The 20,147-nt window shown below is 36.0% G+C and overlaps 1 protein-coding gene across 3 annotated transcripts in view; it reads right to left on the bottom strand.

The window, feature by feature from the left end:
* The window catches only part of KCNJ3 (potassium channel, inwardly rectifying subfamily J, member 3), a 210,198-nt gene that overhangs the window by 62,308 nt on the left and 127,743 nt on the right, over positions 1–20,147 (bottom strand). For 2 of the 3 annotated variants that reach the window (XM_005859319.2, XM_014534063.1), the window contains one exon: positions 9,087–10,787. The exons of the other annotated variant lie outside the window; for it this stretch is intronic. In XM_005859319.2, coding sequence (XP_005859381.1) covers positions 10,201–10,787 — 587 coding nt within the window. In that variant the 3' untranslated portion in view covers positions 9,087–10,200. Of the gene's footprint in view, positions 1–9,086; positions 10,788–20,147 lie in introns of those variants that run through there. 3 annotated transcript variants of the gene reach the window in all.

The raw sequence follows: 20,147 nt of genomic DNA, 5'->3' as shown, positions 1-20,147 counted from the left end.
TGCCTTATCATCCACCAATTCCACTTCTAGGAATATATCCCAAGAAATCAGAAACACTAATTTGAAAGACTATATGCACCCCTATGTTTACTGCAGCATTATTTACAATAATCAGGATTTGAAAGCAGCCCAAGTCCATTAGTAGATGAGTGGATAAGACAGCTGTGGTACAGTTACACAATGGAATACTACTAGGCCATAAAAAATAAGGAAGTCATACCCTTTGCAACAGCATAAATAGACCTAGAGCAGCGGTTCTCAACCTGTGGGTCGCGATCCCTTTGGGGGTCGAACGACCCTTTCACAGGGGTCGCCTAAGACCATTGGAAAACACATATATAATTACATATTGTTTTTGTGATTAATCACTATGCTTTAATTATGTTCAATTTGTAACAATGAAATTGGGGGTCCCCACAACATGAGGAACTGTATTAAAGGGTCGCGGCATTAGGAAGGTTGAGAACCACTGACCTAGAGAGTAGTATGCTAAGTGAAACAATCCAGTCAGAGAAAGACAAATACCATATGATTTCATTTATATGTGGAACCTAATGAACAAAATAAGCTAACAAAATAGAAACAGACTTATAGACAAAGAACACAGACTGAGAGCTTCCAGAGGGAGGGGGAGTGGGGCTGGGTGATAAAGGTGAATGAACTAAGAAAAAAACAACCACTCATAAACACAGACAACAGTAGGGTGATTGCCAGAGGGAAAGGGGGTTTGGGGAGGTAAGAGAGGGTAAAGGGAAGATAAATGATAATGGAAGGATACTTGACTTGGGATAGTGAAAACACAATACAATATACAGGTGAGGTATTAAAAAACTGTACCCCTGAAATCTATATAATTTTATTAATCAATGTCACTCCAATAAATTTAATTAAAAGTTAAATAAATACATTTAAAAACACAACAAAGGACAATAGGTGGTACAGTGTACACATGGCACAAAGTAAGAGGTCCACCTATATACAGGGCATTCATGTTTGACAATTTGGAAAGTATTAGGTGGGTACTGGAGAAAGCAATCAATAATATATATAACCAGTTACTTAAAACTACCTTACCTTACTGGTTCAGAATAGACTATTGGCATGAATACTGGTCATTCACAGTTTGTGTTCCATTTCAACTGTACCCAACATCTTGATTCTTCCCAAAGCAATTTTGTCCCTCCAACTTGGTCAGCAATAATTATGGATGGATTGAATAAAAAAGAAGAGAGAGAGAAAGAGAGAGAGAGAGAGAGAGAGAGAGAGAGAGAGAGAGAGAGAAACCACTCATGGACATGGACAATAGTGTGGTGATTGTGGGTGGGGGTAGGGTGGAAGAGGGCATAGAGGGGATAAATAGTCATGGTAAAAAAAATAATGACTTTTACATTAATAAATCAAAAGATTATGGTTTATCCTTACTTTTACTTTCTGTAAGAAGCTGTGTAATCCTATCATGGTATCGATCCAAATTTACCAAATATCTTCCACTCAATCTCTTCTTAAAGTTGAATATCAACTCTGTAAGGCTGCTAGAATGAAAAGGGACTGGCTTTAAATATAAATCTTATGTTAGTAAACTATGGTTGGATCAGAGTTCATTCAAATGTCCAAATCTACATATTTTAAGTAAAGTTGTAAATAATGTAAAATATGAATCTAAGAATGCAATATAATTTCATACTATTAATTTTGTATATAGGGAAAGTGAGAGCCAGTGAAGTAAAGCCTATAGATGGTTACAAAAATATGAGTCTCTATCATAATTATTATGTGCACAATTTTTTCAAAATGCATGCTTTATAAAACTGAGAAGTCCCTCTACAGTAAAAAGGAAAGGGAGATAAAAGTTGATGATAAGAAATCATTTTAGAGCATTGGCCTGCGGACTCAAGGGTCCCAGGTTCGATTCCAGTCAAGGGCATGTACCTTGGTTGCAGGCACATCCCCAGTAGGGAGTGTGCAGGAGGCAGCTGATCAATGTTTCTCTCTCATTGATGTTTCTAACTCTCTATCCCTCTCCCTTCCTCTCTGTAAAAAAGCAATAAAATATGTTTTAAAAAAAGAAATCATTTATTTAGGCATCTATTATAATAAAAGCATAATATGCTAATTAGACTGGACGTCCTTCCATACAAAGCAGGGGCTGCCAGGGAAGCCTGGGTCCCAGGTGCCAGAGGGAAGCCGTTGTCGGCAGCTGGGGGAAGGAAGGCCTACTCTTGCATGAATTTCGTGCATTGGGCCTCTAGTCTTTAATAAAAAAGAAGTCATAAATCTCATTAGACATCTCAAGTCATTTTCATAACAATGGGATACTAGGTAGAAGACATGCTATCATATTTTACTTACAAAAATAAACCTGCATCTAAGTGACATTTTCAGATTTACGCTTCTCATTCAGTCAGCCACTGAAACAAACGTGATCAAAGTGCCAACTCCCAAAGGGCCCATCCAATGTGTCTGCATACAGTTCATTGATCATTTGGCTAAAATACAATGAAATTTATTGCTAAAAGTAACTTCAGGTCATAAACTTTCATATATTTTAAGTGTCTAAGTGGCACAGTAATGTTTTTCTGCCAATAAATAATGATACCAGTTTAAGGCTGATTTACTGAAACCTAAACCCACCGTTGATAGAGTTTTAAGACCCAAGGGTGGGGTGGCTAACCAAAAAAAAAGTGGATTTGACATACAAGGTTAGGATATAACAATCTATTTCTTGAATCACTGTTTTTTGGATGTTATTATCAATCTATTTCTTGAAACAATGTTTTGTTTGCCTGTTTTCTCCATGAAGAACTGTAAAATGAAACCTGGTCAGACATTTGTTCACAATGACAAAAATAGATTCCTAAGAGAATAATTTATGTCTTACTAAATACTAGAGGCCCGATGCATGAAATTCGTGAAATAGTAGGCCTTTCTTCCCCTGGCTGTGGCACCGGCTTCCCTCTGACATCTGGGACCCGGGCTTGCCTCTGGCTGCCGGTAGGCACCTGGGACCCAGGCAGCCCCAGCTTCATCAGGAAGTGCGTCCGGAAGGGCATCTGGTCTAATTAGCATATTATGCTTTTATTATTATAAATGTTTCTTCACAAGCTAGGATTTAATTTTTTTAAATGCCTGCTCTTATTTTTAAACCTACATAAAATTATACTTAGATTTTTGGAGGAAATGTTTTATTGAAATTAAACTCTCTTTGTATAAAAGGGAATAAGTAAGAAATGTTGCAAGGTAGTCAGAATAATGACCCTCAAAGGAATTTGTTTCTAGAACCAATGGATATGTTACCTTACTTGTCAAAAGGGACTGGCATATGTGATTAGATCAAGAATCTTGAGATGGAGGTATTATTTGGATTATAGCACAGTGGAAGAGAGAAAGGTAGAAGAGTCACAAAGACACAGAAATTCAACTTTGCTGGCTTTGATGATGGAGGGAGGGTAACAATGAGCCAAAGAATGTGGATGGCCTCTGGAAACTGGAGAGATCAATGCAATGAATTCTCTTCTAAAGCCTCCAGAAAAAAAACAAACAAATAAACAAAAAACACAAAAGAACCACAATTGTGTTGACTTTGATGTTAGCCAAGTGAGACCTATATTGGGCTTCTATCTATAGATTGTAAGGTAATAAATTTGTATTATTTATGCTGCTAATTTGTGGTAATTTGTGATAACAGTGATAGAAAACTAATGCAGTTATGCTAACCTTTCTTCTCAAAGTGGCAGATTAATGCTGTAAGTACTTATTCCTACTGCTTCCTAAAACACTGAAATAATAGAGAATTTTAAAGGCTTAGCAGAGCAAAGAGGTCAGGGAAGGAGACAGTAGCAAAATAAAACTTGAAAGTCTGTTTTAAAGGCATATTTAGAGAACAAAAAAGTTATTTAAAAATAAAACTGTTATAGAAGAAATGAAAGTCTTGGAAGAGAAATGAAATCAAATAAATGGACATAAACTGAAAGTCATAAAACTTAAAATTAAGAAAGTCTTCAAAAATGTAGAGGAAAAGTACATAACAATAACAAAAGAGAAAATGTAAGAACATTAGAAAATCATTCCAAGAGTTTCAACAGCTAAATAATGAAAATTCTAGAATGACAGAATAGAGAAAAATAGAGGAAAATAAATTTTAAAAAATTAAGAAAACTGTCTAGACTGAAAAGACAGAGCAAAATGGACTAAACTTGACTCACACTTAAGCAGAACATCATGCAAATTAAGAACAGAGGGGAAGATTATAATATTCTGAAAGCTTTAAATTGAAAAGGAATTAAAACTCAGAGTAGCATCAGACATCTCAGTAGCAACATTAGGTTAAAAAAAAAAGAAAAAGTAAAGAAACAATGTCACTGAAATGTTGAAGAAAAGTGATTTCTACACCAGATGAAACTATTAATATTAATTAGGAAGTACAGATTGATTATTTTAAAAATCAAAGTCTCAAAAAGTTCACTATCATATTTTTTATGAGAAGTTCCTGAAAAATGTGTTTAGTGAAAACAAAGAAGTAAACCAAGAAAAGATGAAAATACGTGCCTCATAAAACAGGGTTTCTACACCAAGAATGCCATAAATGGAATTCCCCAGCATGATGATAAAGGGAGATCCCAACACAATGGGAAAATGATCAAAACATATGGGCTCAGTCAGAGAAAGATAAATATCACATGATCTCACTCATTTGTGGAATATAATGAACAACATAAACTGATGAACAAAAACAGATCCAGAGACAGAGAGGCATAGATCAGACCTCCAAACCTCAGAGGGAAGGTAGGGGAGGGTGGGGGTAAGGGGGAGAGATCAACCAAAGGACTTGTATGCATGCATATAGGCCTAACCAATGGACAGAGACATCAGGGGGTGTGAGGGCATGAGTGGGGGGTGGGGGGCATTGAGGGGAATAAGGATACATATGTAATACCTTAATCAATAAAGAAAAAAACAACAACATATGGGCTCAATTGTTATAGCACTTAAAGAAAACACTGATAGTTAATCTAATTAAAGCATGCTATAACAACATTGGAAATTTAGGGTAGGATGGATGTGGTGGAGGTGTAGTGGGTAGCAAGAGTTAAACAAAACAAAACCAAATTGGATTTTCATCTACTTCAGTTAAAAACAAAAAGATAATGTTCCCAAATGGAAAATCAAGAAGCAATTCAAGAATGGTTAAGGGATTTGCATGTAAATAACAGAACCACCCAAGAGGGCAGGGACTTCTCATGTTTGTAGATTTAATTTAATTAAAAATAGACTAAATAGACTGACTACCTGAGAATTAGTTTTTTTCATTGTAAAATATCTACCATATAGTTGTTGCAAAGATTCAAATAATGTGGGCAGATCACCATGCAAATGATTGACATGCGGAGCTGGGAAAGGATAAGCAGGAGTTACAGATGAGATTCTTAGTGAGCAGTGGGGAGGTAACGGGCCCTACCTTATTTGCTGTCTACAGTACTCTTTGATCACACATAGCCCAAATATTCTGAGACAGCCAAGATTTCAAGACTTTTCAGGTAAGAAAATCAGAATTTGAAAAAAGAAAAAAAAAATTCTACTAAATGATGAGATCCATCTTCTTTGAACTCCTCTAAGCCAGAAGCTGTAAGAACTTGGCTTTTTGAATTAATTCTGAAAGGTACCAGGGAGTTGGCATATTACATATCACAGAACTGGCCTGATCCAAAGTTAGGAATACTGTATAATTTTTCTATGAAACTCTTTCAAAAAAAACAACTGAACACTTTTTAAAAAGGTGACCTCTTATTTAAAGAAAACAAGGATTTGTCTGTTGTACTTACTGTGGCTTTTGAAACACTCTGGCTCAGCAAAGGAGATGTCCATGAAGACACCTCCAAGAAATGCAGATCTCAAATAATGTGCATGAAGTTCAGGTTCCATACTGCTGATGTGTCTCACCAATAAGGAGCCAAAATAAAAATTAACCCCAAGGATGGAATTGTGATGGATTAAATTATTACCTTTTAAAAGTTAAGAGTCTTCTTACAATCACATTGAATCAAGAAATATGAGTAATTAACTGTTTGGGGATGGAAAAATGATGAACACACTTTAAATATTAAACCCAATCATGATTTGAAAGTTAAATATAGTTTTTATAAAACTGAAGTTGCAGTATTGAATACATGAGTTTATATTTTTGTAACCTAAATGACCTTGTTCATTTAAATAATTATAAATTGCATGCCAGACAATGAAATTAGTTTGATGGTAATTAAGTATTTATGTAATGCAAGCACAACTACTGAAGTAGAGCTCACAGATGTGCTGTGCATCCAAGGTGAACTCTCTTCATGGTATGGAATGATAGAAAACTTCATAATACAGTGTGTAAGACACCTTCCCCATAATCACACTCTTCCTCCCACAGAAATAATCCATTAAGGTTCCATCTTGTCTAGACAAAGTGGCTCTTGAATAATCAGACAGCTAAATGCTTTTTTATAGTATTTAAAACCATATATGAATGTATTTAGAACAGCATAAGAATTTTTTCAGAAATAATTAATGATATATCCTTATTTTTCATTTAGTAAGTATTTACAAAAGCCTATTTACCTATTGCTGAAAAGGATGAATAATATTTAAAATGAAGATGAGCATTATCAAAATAATTGTATTTCTTTTATTTACATCATTTTGATAAATAGAATGAAATATTTTATCATGACAGGAGCTACATACACCATAAAAATCCCATAAAAAGGGATTAGTTTGCAGTTGTTAAATAATTATTCAGTTCAATGAACACATTATATTTTGGTGGGCTGAAAGCTTCGTTGGCTTAAGTTGACTTTTACTCTCTTTGATTTGAGCTCATACAAGTTCCTGAAATGGAAACACCACAGGTTTATTTTTTATTCAGTCAATAAAATGCATAACATTTCACTGCTGAGAAAACATGTCAAGTGCAGAATGAACAAATGTTACACAAAATCACTTTGATAAGAAGTCACCTCTTCTAAAATAATTATTTCACCCAGTCACTTTTCCATATATGAAACTGCAATGATTTTGTGTGGAATGATCAGTGTCAAAAAAATCCACAAAGGGAGAATAAAAGCAATTCTTTATTTTTATCCAAATATATTAGACTTTATAATTTAGTTAGTTTCAACAAAAACGTAGAGTCACCATATAATATATCATTCAAACCAAGACACTCTAAGAGTGAAAGGGAGTGCTGTTAATAATTACACAGGTGCAACAGGACAAGCTGGCACTCTTGAATGGAAACTGGGACTTATGAGCAACTTAGCAATAGGGGTTAAGCTGCAATTACATGCAGAAATCATATCTTTCCCATACATACATGGTAAAAATAAAGAAATAGCATTCACTAAGAAATATTAATTTTGGCAAGAGGGGTTGTTTTCTCATCATCCAAGTCTCTGTTTAAGTATCACTCCCTCCCTAAACCAGTAACCTACTCTAAAATGATTATTATTTCACCCAGTCATTTTTTCATTTTACCCTGTTTTCCTTTCCTTAAGTAATATGTTACTATCTGAAATCATCTCATTTGTTTCTTGTCTGTCTCACAGTGCCCCTCCCCATCCTCCTACTGATATGCATTGTGCAAATGGGCAGTGACCTCCTCTGACTTAGTCATACCCCAATCCCCCAGGAGCGAGAAATGCCTGGGACATAAAAAAACAAAGCATGCAAAAAAAAAAAAAAGTTAAATGAATTAATGAAAATCTTTGGAGAGTTTATTTTGGGGGCCCATATTCTACTTGGTATCAAAGACAAAATAGCTCTCCAAATTAAATTATGGCTCTATTTAGTTTTTAAGTGTTTGGGCTAAATGATCTATGCAGTTTCTTCCACTGGTAATAAATATACTACCCCCTCCCACTCCGACCCCCCCCTCCCAACTCCTCTTTCTGCTACTATTTCACTTCTTATATCCAGCAAAAAGGAAAGTTCAGAGATTAAGGGGTAGGGCAACCAGCTTTATTCACAGTGGATGTATGCTCAAGGTTGATCATTTTGCCAGTAACAATTCCCTGGTATATGTTTGCACCTACAGAATTTGGTTGATACAGAGGTAGCCAGAAGGTATTCTTGTAGTCAGTGATTGAATTGTTGATGTGTTAATTTTCCAATAAGGGAATTATCACAAGATTGCTAAAAACAGGAAATGATGAGTGCCCAAACCAGCCATTAAGGATTTGCATGTTAATAAGGACAAATAGATTAATTATGGGCAGACTTGCACTGCAATGTTCAAAAAGTTTTATAGGAAAATCCATTATATTCTGATAAGGAGCACTTATAAATTTTCACTAAAATATCTGCATTCTAAATCTTTATTTTGTAGGTGTTCCACCAAGCAATAGTTTTGATTCTGTAATGAATTATAAATATAAAACCTTAAGGTTAAAAAATAGTACTGCTAAAATTATTTTGGTAGGCCAGGGATCCAATATACCAATGAAATCAGTGTTTAACCAACCAAACAATAACACCAAAAAAGAGAAAAAAATGGATGGGTAAAATACTTTCAATTCATCAAATTTTAAATTCTCTCAAGTATATACAAAACATTCGTCACAAACTGAGTGACAGGTGTTGGGTAGGATAGGTTCCCCAGGTGAGGAAACAAAAGTCTGTCCTATTACAACAAATGCCATCAACAAAAGAAAGGCATAAGAAAAGAGAATCGGAGGGAACACTCTGTAAACTGTATTAATGTCTATCTGCTGTGCTGTACACCTGAAACTAACACACACAAAAAAGTGTTGAATGGAAACTGTAATAAAAAAATAAAATTAGCCCAAATTGCGTGGCTCAGTGGTTGAGCGTTGACTTAGAAACCAGGAGGTCATGGTTTTGATTCCTGGTGAGGGCATATACCCGGGTTGTGTGCTAGATCCCCAGTGTGGGGCATGCAGAAGGCAGCTGATCAATGATTCTCTCTCATCATTGATGTTCCTACCTCTCTCTCCCTTTCCCTTCCTCTCTGAAATCAATAAAAATGTCTTTAAAATTTTTAAATTAAAAGAAATCTCTGGGAAAAAAAAGAAGACACTCAATTAGACATATATATTTGAAACATAAATATTTATCATCTCTTTCAGTGTATTGTTGTGTCTCCACAAGGAAAAATTATTGGTTTTTGAAATGACAGAAGTTTCAGAAACAAAGTGAAAATTGACTCAGTTTGAAACAGGACCATTAATTATGTAATTTCACACATTCTCTGCATTCAGTACAACTTGGCTACTGACTATCACAATGATTCAACATTTGTTCAGAGCTCACAGTTGTGTTAAATCATATACAAAACAGGTGTCCAGATTTTAATTAGTCCAGGAGAGGACCAATTCTCAAATTAATTTATCTTTATTTCCCCCCAGTACTAGCAAGTTTTAAAAATTGTAAAAAATCTTCAACATATTGATATACTCTAAAATTTACAAGTTAAATATATAATGGTTATATTTTGGCAGGGCCATAAATAGCACAGACTTGTGTGACTCCCTCATATAAAGTACAATTGGAAACTGTTCAGGACCTTAAACAGCAGAAAACATTAAATTAGATTTTAAAAATGACAAATAAGTTAAGGCTAAAATATTTGGTATTAATAATTAATGCCAGTAGCCTTCCTAGCCTAATAAAGTAAACATGCACAAGAACTACAACTCTGAACAAAACATCACAATTTTATCAGATATATATGTATGTATGCATGTGTGTGTTCATATATATATGTATATATGTGTATATACATATACATACATATATATAGTTTTATCGCCCTGAAAGATATCTATTCATCTTCGGCTTAATTTACATATTAGAAATGTCATGGAGAATACCACCCCTTTAAATATATATATATATATTTCCAGAATATACAATATAAATATACCATATATAAATCATGCCATAAAACTAAATGCAAAATTTGCACATTATTGCATGCATGATGTGATAATACATGCCCGTTAGTAGGAATTTCCTTATGATGCCCTCCCTTCACAACATTTGCTTTCTGCACAGTAGTAGTACTTGGAAATAAGGCTTCTCAAATAAGCATATCTGACTGGGGAGGAAATGTACCTTTCAGATTCTTTAGAGAGGATTCCCTCATCAGCCAAATATTAGATTATTACTAAATCCAACAGTAAATAATGCCTAAGAGGGTGTTTGTTATGTGAATCGATCAGAGTTCATTTTCCTTAATTTGGCTGGGAGATTTCCCTCCATCCTGGCTCCTCCCCCAGCCATCCTTTGAAGCTTTGGTGGCAAGTCAGCCACTGACTGGCTCATGGGATCAGACAACATCTTGGTGGCTTTAGATACCAGTTTTTCTTCTGAGTTGCCAGGAACTGAGCTTATTCGTTGAAGTTTCATGGGCAAATCTCCCAAGCTGTAGGCTTTTTCTGAGGTTGTAGAACTCATCCTCAAGAGTTTCCTGGGAAAGTCTTCTCTTCCCGTCATTTTCTGCAGCTTAGATGGAAGTTTTGTACTAATGTCATCTAGGCCATCTAAGCAATCCACAGAATTATGTCTTTCTTTGCTGTTAGTTATGGCTGGTGCTATTAAGGGGGATGACATAAGAAGCATTTCTTCCTGTTCTTTCACACTGTAAGGTGTGGTGGGGACTTCAAATGTTGCATGGAACTGGGAGTAATCAACTTTAAAGAACCCTTCTTCTAAGGAAATTACAGGAAAAAAACGATGACCCCAAAGAACTTCATCTTCAGTGTATGATGTTCGAGCTTGACAAGTCATCCCTGCAAGCAAAAAAAAAAAAAAGTCCTTGATAAAACTTATGCATAGTGGAAGCACTAAGGAATTTATCTTGGTTTCTTATTTAAGCTTTGGAGTGTCCATCTGAGTAGAATAAGTAACAGAATATGTTAAAAGTTTTCATAAAGGTTGGTAGCTTAGAGGCATATACTTTCTTCCAATGAAAAACATGGGGCACTTTCATGTTTAAAGGGTAATGCACCAATAGCATACTTAATTGTTTATCCATAGACCAAAATAAAAGGGCATTGAATAGCAACAATAGCAACATATTTATCTCTATAAGGAGATAAGTGTAGAAATTACATAATAATTTTCCATCATTCAAGAAACAGTGTGATTAATGAAACAAACTTGCCTTTGAATCCAAACATCACCATCGTGTAAACTTATGAAAGATATTTAACTGAGCATCACTTCCCTATTCTGTTGAACAAAACATGGAAAATAACACCAGTGCCACAGGACAGCTTTGAGGTTGAAATATAATAAATAACATGTACAGAAATGTAAACTATGTTGTATAATGTCTACACACAGTTTGTTCTTATAAATGACAGCAAAAATAACTAACCCAAATATTTCCTAACTAAATAAAAGTTGGAAATATGTCTTTGCTAGATAATGGGAAGTCATTGTGGTGGCTCCATTCTTTTGGACCTTTAAGGCCAGGTAAAGTTTTGGTCAAGTTAGAAATCTACATGCTAAAATCAGTAATCTGGGCCATGTGATGTTTCAAGTTCTATTCCTGCTATAAGAATCTCTGAAACCGATGCTGGATATCAAATGCCAAATTTTGCTATTTATTTATTATATCACTTGGACATTTACCTCATGCTAGTTTGTTTTACTCAAGTGTGTTCTCTTCATAAACATATATTTAAGACTAGAGGCCTGGTGCATAAAGGTTGATAGCTTAGAGGCATATCCTGGCCTGCGGGATCGGGCCTAAACTGGCTCTTCAACATCCCCCAAGGGGTCCCGGATTGCAAAAGGACGCAGGCAAGGCCGAGGGACCCCACTGATGCACCATCGGGGCTGAGGAGGGATGCGAGAGCTTGGCCTGCTGGGGAGGGAATGTGGGAGGGCTCCAGGACATGTCCAGCCTGCCTGGTTCAGTCCCGATTGGCCGGACCCAAGCAGCAAGCTAACCTACCAGTCAGAGTGTCTGCCCTCTGGTGGTCAGTGCACATCATAGCGAGCAGTTGAGCGGCCTTAGCATATCATTAGCATATTACTCTTCGATTGGTTGAACGGACGACTGGACAACCGGACACTTAACATATTAGGCTTTTATTATATAGGATGAGTTACTATTAAATCAGTCAACTTGTAAATATTCATTGTGTGAATACTGGAAGTCCATGAATAAATTAATAACATATCAAATTTCAGTCTTATATTAGTCAAAAGACACAATTTCTCTAAGTTTCAAAATTTACTACTTCCCTCTACCTTTATTCTCAGACTTCTATTAGAAGCTATTACAATGTAAAATGATAGATGAATCTTTAAAAAAATGCATCTCTTCAATAATTAAGTGTAAACAATGATAGTCTTTTGTCTTTCATTTCTATTCTCCCTTTGTCACTTTATAAATAATTTCTATTGTGTTTAAGCCTGGAATAGTTTGCATAAAGGGACATTCTGTCCTTTCCCCCTGACTAATAATTATACATACAATACTTAGAATAAAGTGCATAATTGAAAAGCCATATTAAAGATAAGTCCTTCATTGATTCTTTCCAAATATCTCACCTTATATTATTATCAGTTATATATCACCAAAGAATAAATTGTTGCCACTTATAATACTGTCTTTTTCCAGAAAGTTTTAAAAGAAACTTATATAGAAAATAAATACTTGTCATATCTCAGGCACTACTAGCTTCTCTCTCTACATTATTTCTAATCTTCAATATTATCCTGATATGAAAATATTCTTACATCCATTTTTAAAATAAAGAATATGTTATTCAAAGAGTTTAGATATCTTGACCTTTCTTGGGAGCAAATCTAGGAAGCTGTAGAAAAAAAAGGTGTCAGTATTATTCTAATTTCTGGGGTTGTTGTTGCTGTTTTTATTTTGCCATGATATATCTGTATATTTGTTAAGAAACCAATTTTAAGGAATCTATCAATTTAACTGTGATGCTAAAAATCTGATAGTGAACAAGTATCAGTCTTAATAATCAACATTATATCAGGAATAGCCCCCAGAAATCTATATATATAAAAGTCTAAGTGACCGTTTGACTGTCCGACCGGATAGTAGCTATGATGTGCAATGACCACCAGAGGGTAGACAATCAACACAGGAGCTACTGTGCTGCAGTAACTTGGTAGCTGTTGTTCTCTGGTAACACCCGGAACCAGAGAGGAGGGAGCTCAATTCTGGGGTGCATCACCTGAGAACCACCCTCTCGCAATCTGGGACCCTTCAGGGGATGTCAGAGAGCCAGTTTCGGCCCAATCCCCACAGGCCAGGCTTGGGGACCCCACTGGTGCACAAATCAGTGCACCGGGCCTCTAGTATTTATATATGAAGATAACAATATTAGTTTTAAAAGTTTATATCATGGATTTGTTCAGTTATTTCTACCAATAGAGAAAACACTGGAACAAAATTTAAATTCAAAAGTGTATGAATTTGACTACCAATTCCACTACTAAATAACTTGTGAAAATTACCTAAAGCTCTCTGAACCTTGGTTTTCTCTTTTACAAAGTAGAGATAACAATACCTTCCTTTATAATGCTGTTGAGAATTTGAGATAAGTGAAGAGTACAGAACAAAGCCTAGTATTTAGGCAATGCTCAGAAAATTATGACTGCTGTGCTTATCCTTCTGTAGTGATCACTTGCAATTCCTGTTCTTCCTGTAAATTAGTTATATTGAATTAACATAAGGAAAAATTCTGACATATTAGTCATTTGTCCCATATTAGAAATAAAGAAAATTAAATTTAAAAATCACTAGATATCAGATAGCAAATTTCTTTTTTAAATGGTCAATTAAATATCCAAAAATTTTTAAAATATAGAAAAAATGCATTACTTATGTTTGCAACATTTAGAGTTTCTCAATATTTTCCACCTGTTATCTCTGATAACATAATAGCAGGAGAGACTGACTGTGGACTCAGTGTATTGCAAAGGCCTGCAGCAAGCTGAGTGACTAAATCCATTATCATACTTCGGTAATTATCCCAAGAATATTTGCCAGCACTTTAACCTTTGTTTGTTCTTCTGCTGTTTCTTTTACACTTTTATTAGATATAGGTACACAAACATCAGACATTTCAATTTTAAAAACATCACAGTTTTTATACATGGTTTCACTTCAAAATACTCATATGCAATCAACCTCTGGATAACGATATGAAAGCATTAAAAGTTGGATAACAGGAAACGTCTATGATGGTCACTCTGTAGTTTAAACAATGTGCTAACATAACAAGCAATTGAGAGACTACTTCGTTTTACAAGTTATTCCAAAAATGGTGCTAAAAAAATACAAATTCCAATTGAGAAGATTTAAAGTATAACTATGTTTTCTAAGAACATGTATGTATCATAGTGTTCTTCCTTCTAGAATGTGTTATTTTCTATTTCTTACTCTAACCCAAATTATTTTAAAATAATTCATACTTGGATCCATAATTGAAAATGTCACTGGAATCAAAATTAATGCAGAAACATAGCATTATTCAAAGGGTACGATATGATGCATCACTTAACTGGCAATGCAACTGTTTGCATGTTTTAACCAGATTCCAGATTTGAACAAATGTGATGAAAATCAACACAAGCTCATCTCTGTGGAAACTGGCAAAGCAACAGATGTTGCTTCTGGAAATAGCTGGGACTTTTGAATCCTTAGATGAAAAACACTTTTTTGAGGGGGGGGCGGTGGGGATTTATTCTGTGAACTGATTCATGGATAAAACCTCTATATATTATTGTTTCATCTAATTCATTCCAGTGTCAATATGTCAATCTAAAAGGACAGAAGCAATGTAGGCTAACGCCTTTATTTTTTCCTTTTTCCTTTCCTGATTCTGACTTTCCACCATGCTATTACGACCATCTATTGAACTGAATCGAATGTTCATTCAAATAAGAAGCCTGAACGCTTTTCAAGTGAACATGGCAAAGTGAGTTGTTATTTGACAAGTCCTTAATTCACCTTTCAGAATTCTTCTAACTCAATATATCCTGGTCAAGGGTGGTACATATGTCGCCGACATGAGGTGAGTAGGAGATTGTTAAATACAATATAACCAGGCCAAGGGGGATGTCTGACTGCTGAGACACAGAAACTATCAAACAATCAATAGCTTCTGCACAGTGGAGGCTTTATCGTAACCTTACTATAGAAGGTGGGAAGTGAGAGAGAGATTGGGAGTGGGGAGAAGGGGGAGCCTAGGGTGGAGGTGGGGGGAGAGAGAGGATTCTCCTATAATGGTATCAGTTTCATTGTGTAAATAAAAGGAGAAAAAAAGCAAATCCTCAATTAAGTCATGTAATAATAATAATAATTGTTAATATTCCTTTAGGGCTTACTACATGCAAGTGTCTTTCTTGAATCCTCAGAACTACTCTGTAAATTAAGGGCTGATTTCATTAGTTTCACATGGACGTTGTGATGATTAAATGAATATGTGTAAATTGCATGCACAATAAGTATTGGCCATCTTTTCCCAAAAGAGTCCTTAAATACAGGCTATACTACTATTCTACAAATGTCATTAATACATACACTCACATCCACACACACACACACACACACACAACTGCAAAATTCAGCCAAATCATATTTTGTTTTTATTCCTTAAATCTATCATTTTTGCCTATTTTTCTTCAACAGGCCAATTGATGAATAGCTTAGCATGCACAGTATGAGTTATATTTACAAAGTAATTTTCTAGACCGCTCTCTGGTTTGCTCTGAAGATTATTGAACAAGGTCTATAGCTGTTTCTTCCCTAAAGTACTTCCAAAATTTCACCCATCCCCCAAGACGTAATAACTGTAATGTTTACTTGGCATTCTCGGCACGATCTCTACTATCTTGCACTGAACTGAACCCAAATTTAAAGAATAAACTTTTTGAGGAAGCAAATGATACTTAAAATAAATCTTGTTAAATAAAACATAAAGACACTGTGTACACCACTGTTCAATAACACTACCATTGTGACATCAGGCTCCTCGGGGATATAGGCTGCAAAGCTGCTAAGAATATGTAATTGCTTCCAGAAACTTTACTTTTCAAACAGATGCAATCTCTTTAAAGCTCAATGTACTCTGTTCAGATAGACTTTTAGAGAAGTTTCTGGCACGGAGTCAACCCAGTATTATCCTCTATTATTCACAAGCAGTTGTTCTTACTATGTGTTCTCGTGTATCAGTTTGCTGTTATTGCTCAAGCTAGGTCAAAGTATTCTAAAAATAAATAAAAAAATAAAAACAAGAAGGAAACCCCGATTATATTTGTTAGAAAACAAAGTGTCAATAAGAAGTTTAGTAACAAATATTTCAAAAGGAATAGTTTAGGTTTCTAAGTTCTCAGAAGAACAAAAGAAAGGAAAGCCGATTTTCAACCATGACCACTAGAACACGTTAGCTCCCAAAAAGAAATATAAGTGCACCTAGGTGCTATAATCAAAGGCAGGTAGAAAATCCAACAGGGAATTCATGGTCATACTGCTAAAAATATATTTGAAAGACATGAACTTTGAATATAAACTTGAGATTGTTGCTGTTTTAACCACACACTTTTAGTAAGACCTTGGGCATATTATTTCAGTTATCTGAACCTTGACTGAGATAAAATATGGATAGTAATAAGGGATAATATGTAATTTATAGGTTTATTAAAGTTAAAAATGATATATTCTATTTAATGAGTCTACTATATTACCTGAAAATAGCTACCAATAATTGGTAGCTATTATCAATCATTATTATTATTGAGGTTCCAATTAACTAAAAGGTCGTCTTAGATATATGTCAATTCTTTAGTGATCACCTAATTTCTTAGACTCCACTTAAACAGATGAAGTAATTTCCACCTTGTTAAGTTCTATTAATTTGATATAGACCATGTTGTCTATACTTATTTGGAGTATGAAAAAGGCCTATTATTACACACATTATGAACTGCATCAAGTCTAGCATTGTCGATCTGACCTGCCCTGCACTAATGTGACTAACTTTACAGTAGCAACTACATCTCACAAAATAAATTAACTTCTGCTGCACTACCTCTGGCTCTCCACTCTGACTTCATATAGAAGTATGACAGAACTTTCCCAGTACACTTTCAACTGACTGCCTTCATTCCCCTCATCTAACAATGGAAATGTTCCATTCTTAGCACTTGGTTTTCTCTTTTCCTTCATAGTATCTACTATAACATGCTTCCTTGTATTGCCAATTGTAGAGACACTAGAGGCCCAGTGCACAAAATTCATGCACTGGTAGGGTCCCTAGCAGCTGTCGGCTGCCAGCCAGGGCCTCCCTCTCTTCCCCCGACCGGCCCCGCCCCCTGGTCGAACTCCCGGTTGAGGGGACAATTTGCATCCTATGCTTTTATTATATAAGATTAGCCACCTAAATTCATTCATGTTATTGTTTACTCCTGTAAAGTTATGACCTTTAGCTTCCAAAACATCTTAATGTCATAATGTCATAGACACAATGCAACCTAATCACTGTTGGGCAATAACCCATATTATAAGACTGACATCAGAAAAAGTATTTTTCTAAGAAAAAATGTAATAAATTTCTAGTGTAAAAGAAAACAGAGCATCTTTAAGATGACAGTGGAATTAATTTATTTTGGAGAAGATGATTCCTAGTCATAGAGAAGAAAACCGTTTGAAATACTGTTGGAAGCAATAACACATACGTAAAGTTTTAAAAAATGTTACATGTAAGTTACAATAATTAAATGTTTAGATTAATCCCTGTTTTTATTTTTTTTATTTTTTTTTAAACATATTTTATTGATTTTTTACAGAGAGGAAGGGAGAGGGATAGAGAGTTAGAAACATCGATGAGAGAGAAGCATCGATCAGCTGCCTCCTGCACACTCCCTACTGGGGATGTGCCTGCAACCAAGGTACATGCCCTTGACCGGAATCGAACCTGGGACCCTTGAGTCCGCAGGCCGACGCTCTATCCAGTGAGCCAAACCAGCTAGGGCAATCCCTGTTTTTAAAAGATACTCCTAAAACTTTGCTTTCAAATATAAATTCATAGCTATTTTGTGTGGTGTGATGTTGGAAATAGGTTGAAATCCTACCCTGCCCTACTGTGATGGTATAAGAAGGTAGGGATAAATAACTTTTAAACTATGTAATATTAAAACAAAATAAATAAATAAATTGAAAAAAGAAACAAACAATAACCCCTAAAATTATTATCATGTCTTCCTAGTTCCTTCAAAATCTAGTTCTACGTTACCATTACATTTTATCTCTTCTAAAAACCTTAGTAATAATAACCATAATACATGGTAAATAATACCAGCCAGGTCCTAAGTGTTTTGTACTATGTATGTTATTGTATCATTCCCTCCACCACTCTAAGAAGAATGAACTATTATTTTGCTCATATGACAGATAACAATACTGACATATCAGGAGGGGAAATATCTTATCCAATGATATACGCAAGAGATGGTTGTAGTCAAGAAATACACTCAAGCCCTCCAATTCCAGAGCCAGCTTTTTTGACCTCTATTCTATTCTGCTTCTATTTTCTTGGACAACTTTCCCATTAGTAACTATTGTTTTCCATGCACATTTCTTGGTCCATGCTGTTTCAATGGCTTGAAATGTCCTCTTCCATCTCTCTACCCATTGACATAATAATTCATATGAAAGCTCAGATCACATGCTATTAATTCTATGATTTAATTTTAATTTATTGACTTTTATATATATCACTGTCATGCACACATGTGCACATGGACAGGCACATGCACCCACATTCCTCACTACCTAGGTACTGTACATATTTCAATGACATACACAATTAAATTCAATCAGTAGTAGTACTTAACATTTATTAATTTATGAAACATCTTTGTTCTGCCAGGCACTCTCTTAGGTGCTAAATTAAAAGGTGCCACGGCAATGGGAAAAAAAAAAAAGGATGAATCCTTTCAACCTCCATGTTTAAACCTAGTCTTGAAAATAAGTAGTAGTTAGCCACACAGTCCATATCCACAATGTGAGAAAAACACATTCTGAGGTGGCGAAAGACATTTACACACATTTTGTTGTATAACATTCCTATGTGTTCATTCATTCAGTTAAAGAATCATATTGTATTAAGAACAAGCTCTTAAGGGAGCTCTTATCCACCTTGGCATTTCTAGTATCCAACATTGTACCATGTATCAGATACTCAATGAAGTCTTGGGGAGAGACAGTAGGAGGGTTGGAGGAAGAGGAAGAATAGAAAGGTTAAAAATGCCTGTGCAGGAGAAGTTAACTTCTACATACTTTAGCAATCTACTTACCACCAGGAGTAATTGTCATTGGCAAGAATATAATTATTAATGAAGTAGATAGCTGCAATATGTCCATCTTAATTATTTTCTACTAGAGGCCCAGTGCCCAAATCTGTGCACCAGTGGGGTCCCTCGGCCTGGCCTGCAGGATCGGGTCGAAACGGGCTCTCCGACATCCCCCGAGGGGTCCTGATTGCGAGAGGGCACAGGCCAGGACCAAGGGACCCCACCAGTGCATGATCGGAGCTGGGGAGAGACTGCAGGAGGGCTCCAGGGCGTGTCCAGCCCATCTCGCTCAGTCCCGATTGGCCAGACCCAGCAGTAAGCTAACCTACTAGTCAGAGTGTCTGTCCCCTGGTGGTCAGTGCACATCATAGCAACTGGTTGACCAGTCAACTGTTTGCCCTCTGGTGGTCAGTGCACGTCATAGCGAGTGGTTGAGCAGCCTTAGCATATCATTAGCATATTATGCTTTGATTGGTTGAACCACTGACTGGACAACTGGACACTTAGCATATTAGGCTTTTATTATATAGGACTAGAGGCCTGGTGCACAAAAATTTGTGCACTCGGGGGGCAGGGGGAGGAGGTCCCCCAGCCCGGCCTATGCCCTCTTGCAGTCTGGGACCCATCGGGAGATAACGACCTGCTGGCTTAGGCCTGCTCCCGGGTGGCAGAAGGCAGGCCCAATCCCTAAGTGCAGACCCTGGTCAGGCTCAGAGCAGGGCCGATTGGGGAGTTGGGGCACCGCCCCATCATGCACAGAGCAGGGCCGATCGGGAGGTTGCGATGCCACCCTCAGTCATGCTCAGGGTAGG

The sequence above is a fragment of the Myotis brandtii genome, unplaced genomic scaffold, assembly GCF_000412655.1.
Source record: "Myotis brandtii unplaced genomic scaffold, ASM41265v1 scaffold125, whole genome shotgun sequence".
Lineage (NCBI taxonomy): Eukaryota > Metazoa > Chordata > Mammalia > Chiroptera > Vespertilionidae > Myotis > Myotis brandtii.
The sequence above is the reverse complement of the archived record's forward strand: the minus strand, read 5'-3'. Positions and strand labels throughout refer to the sequence as shown.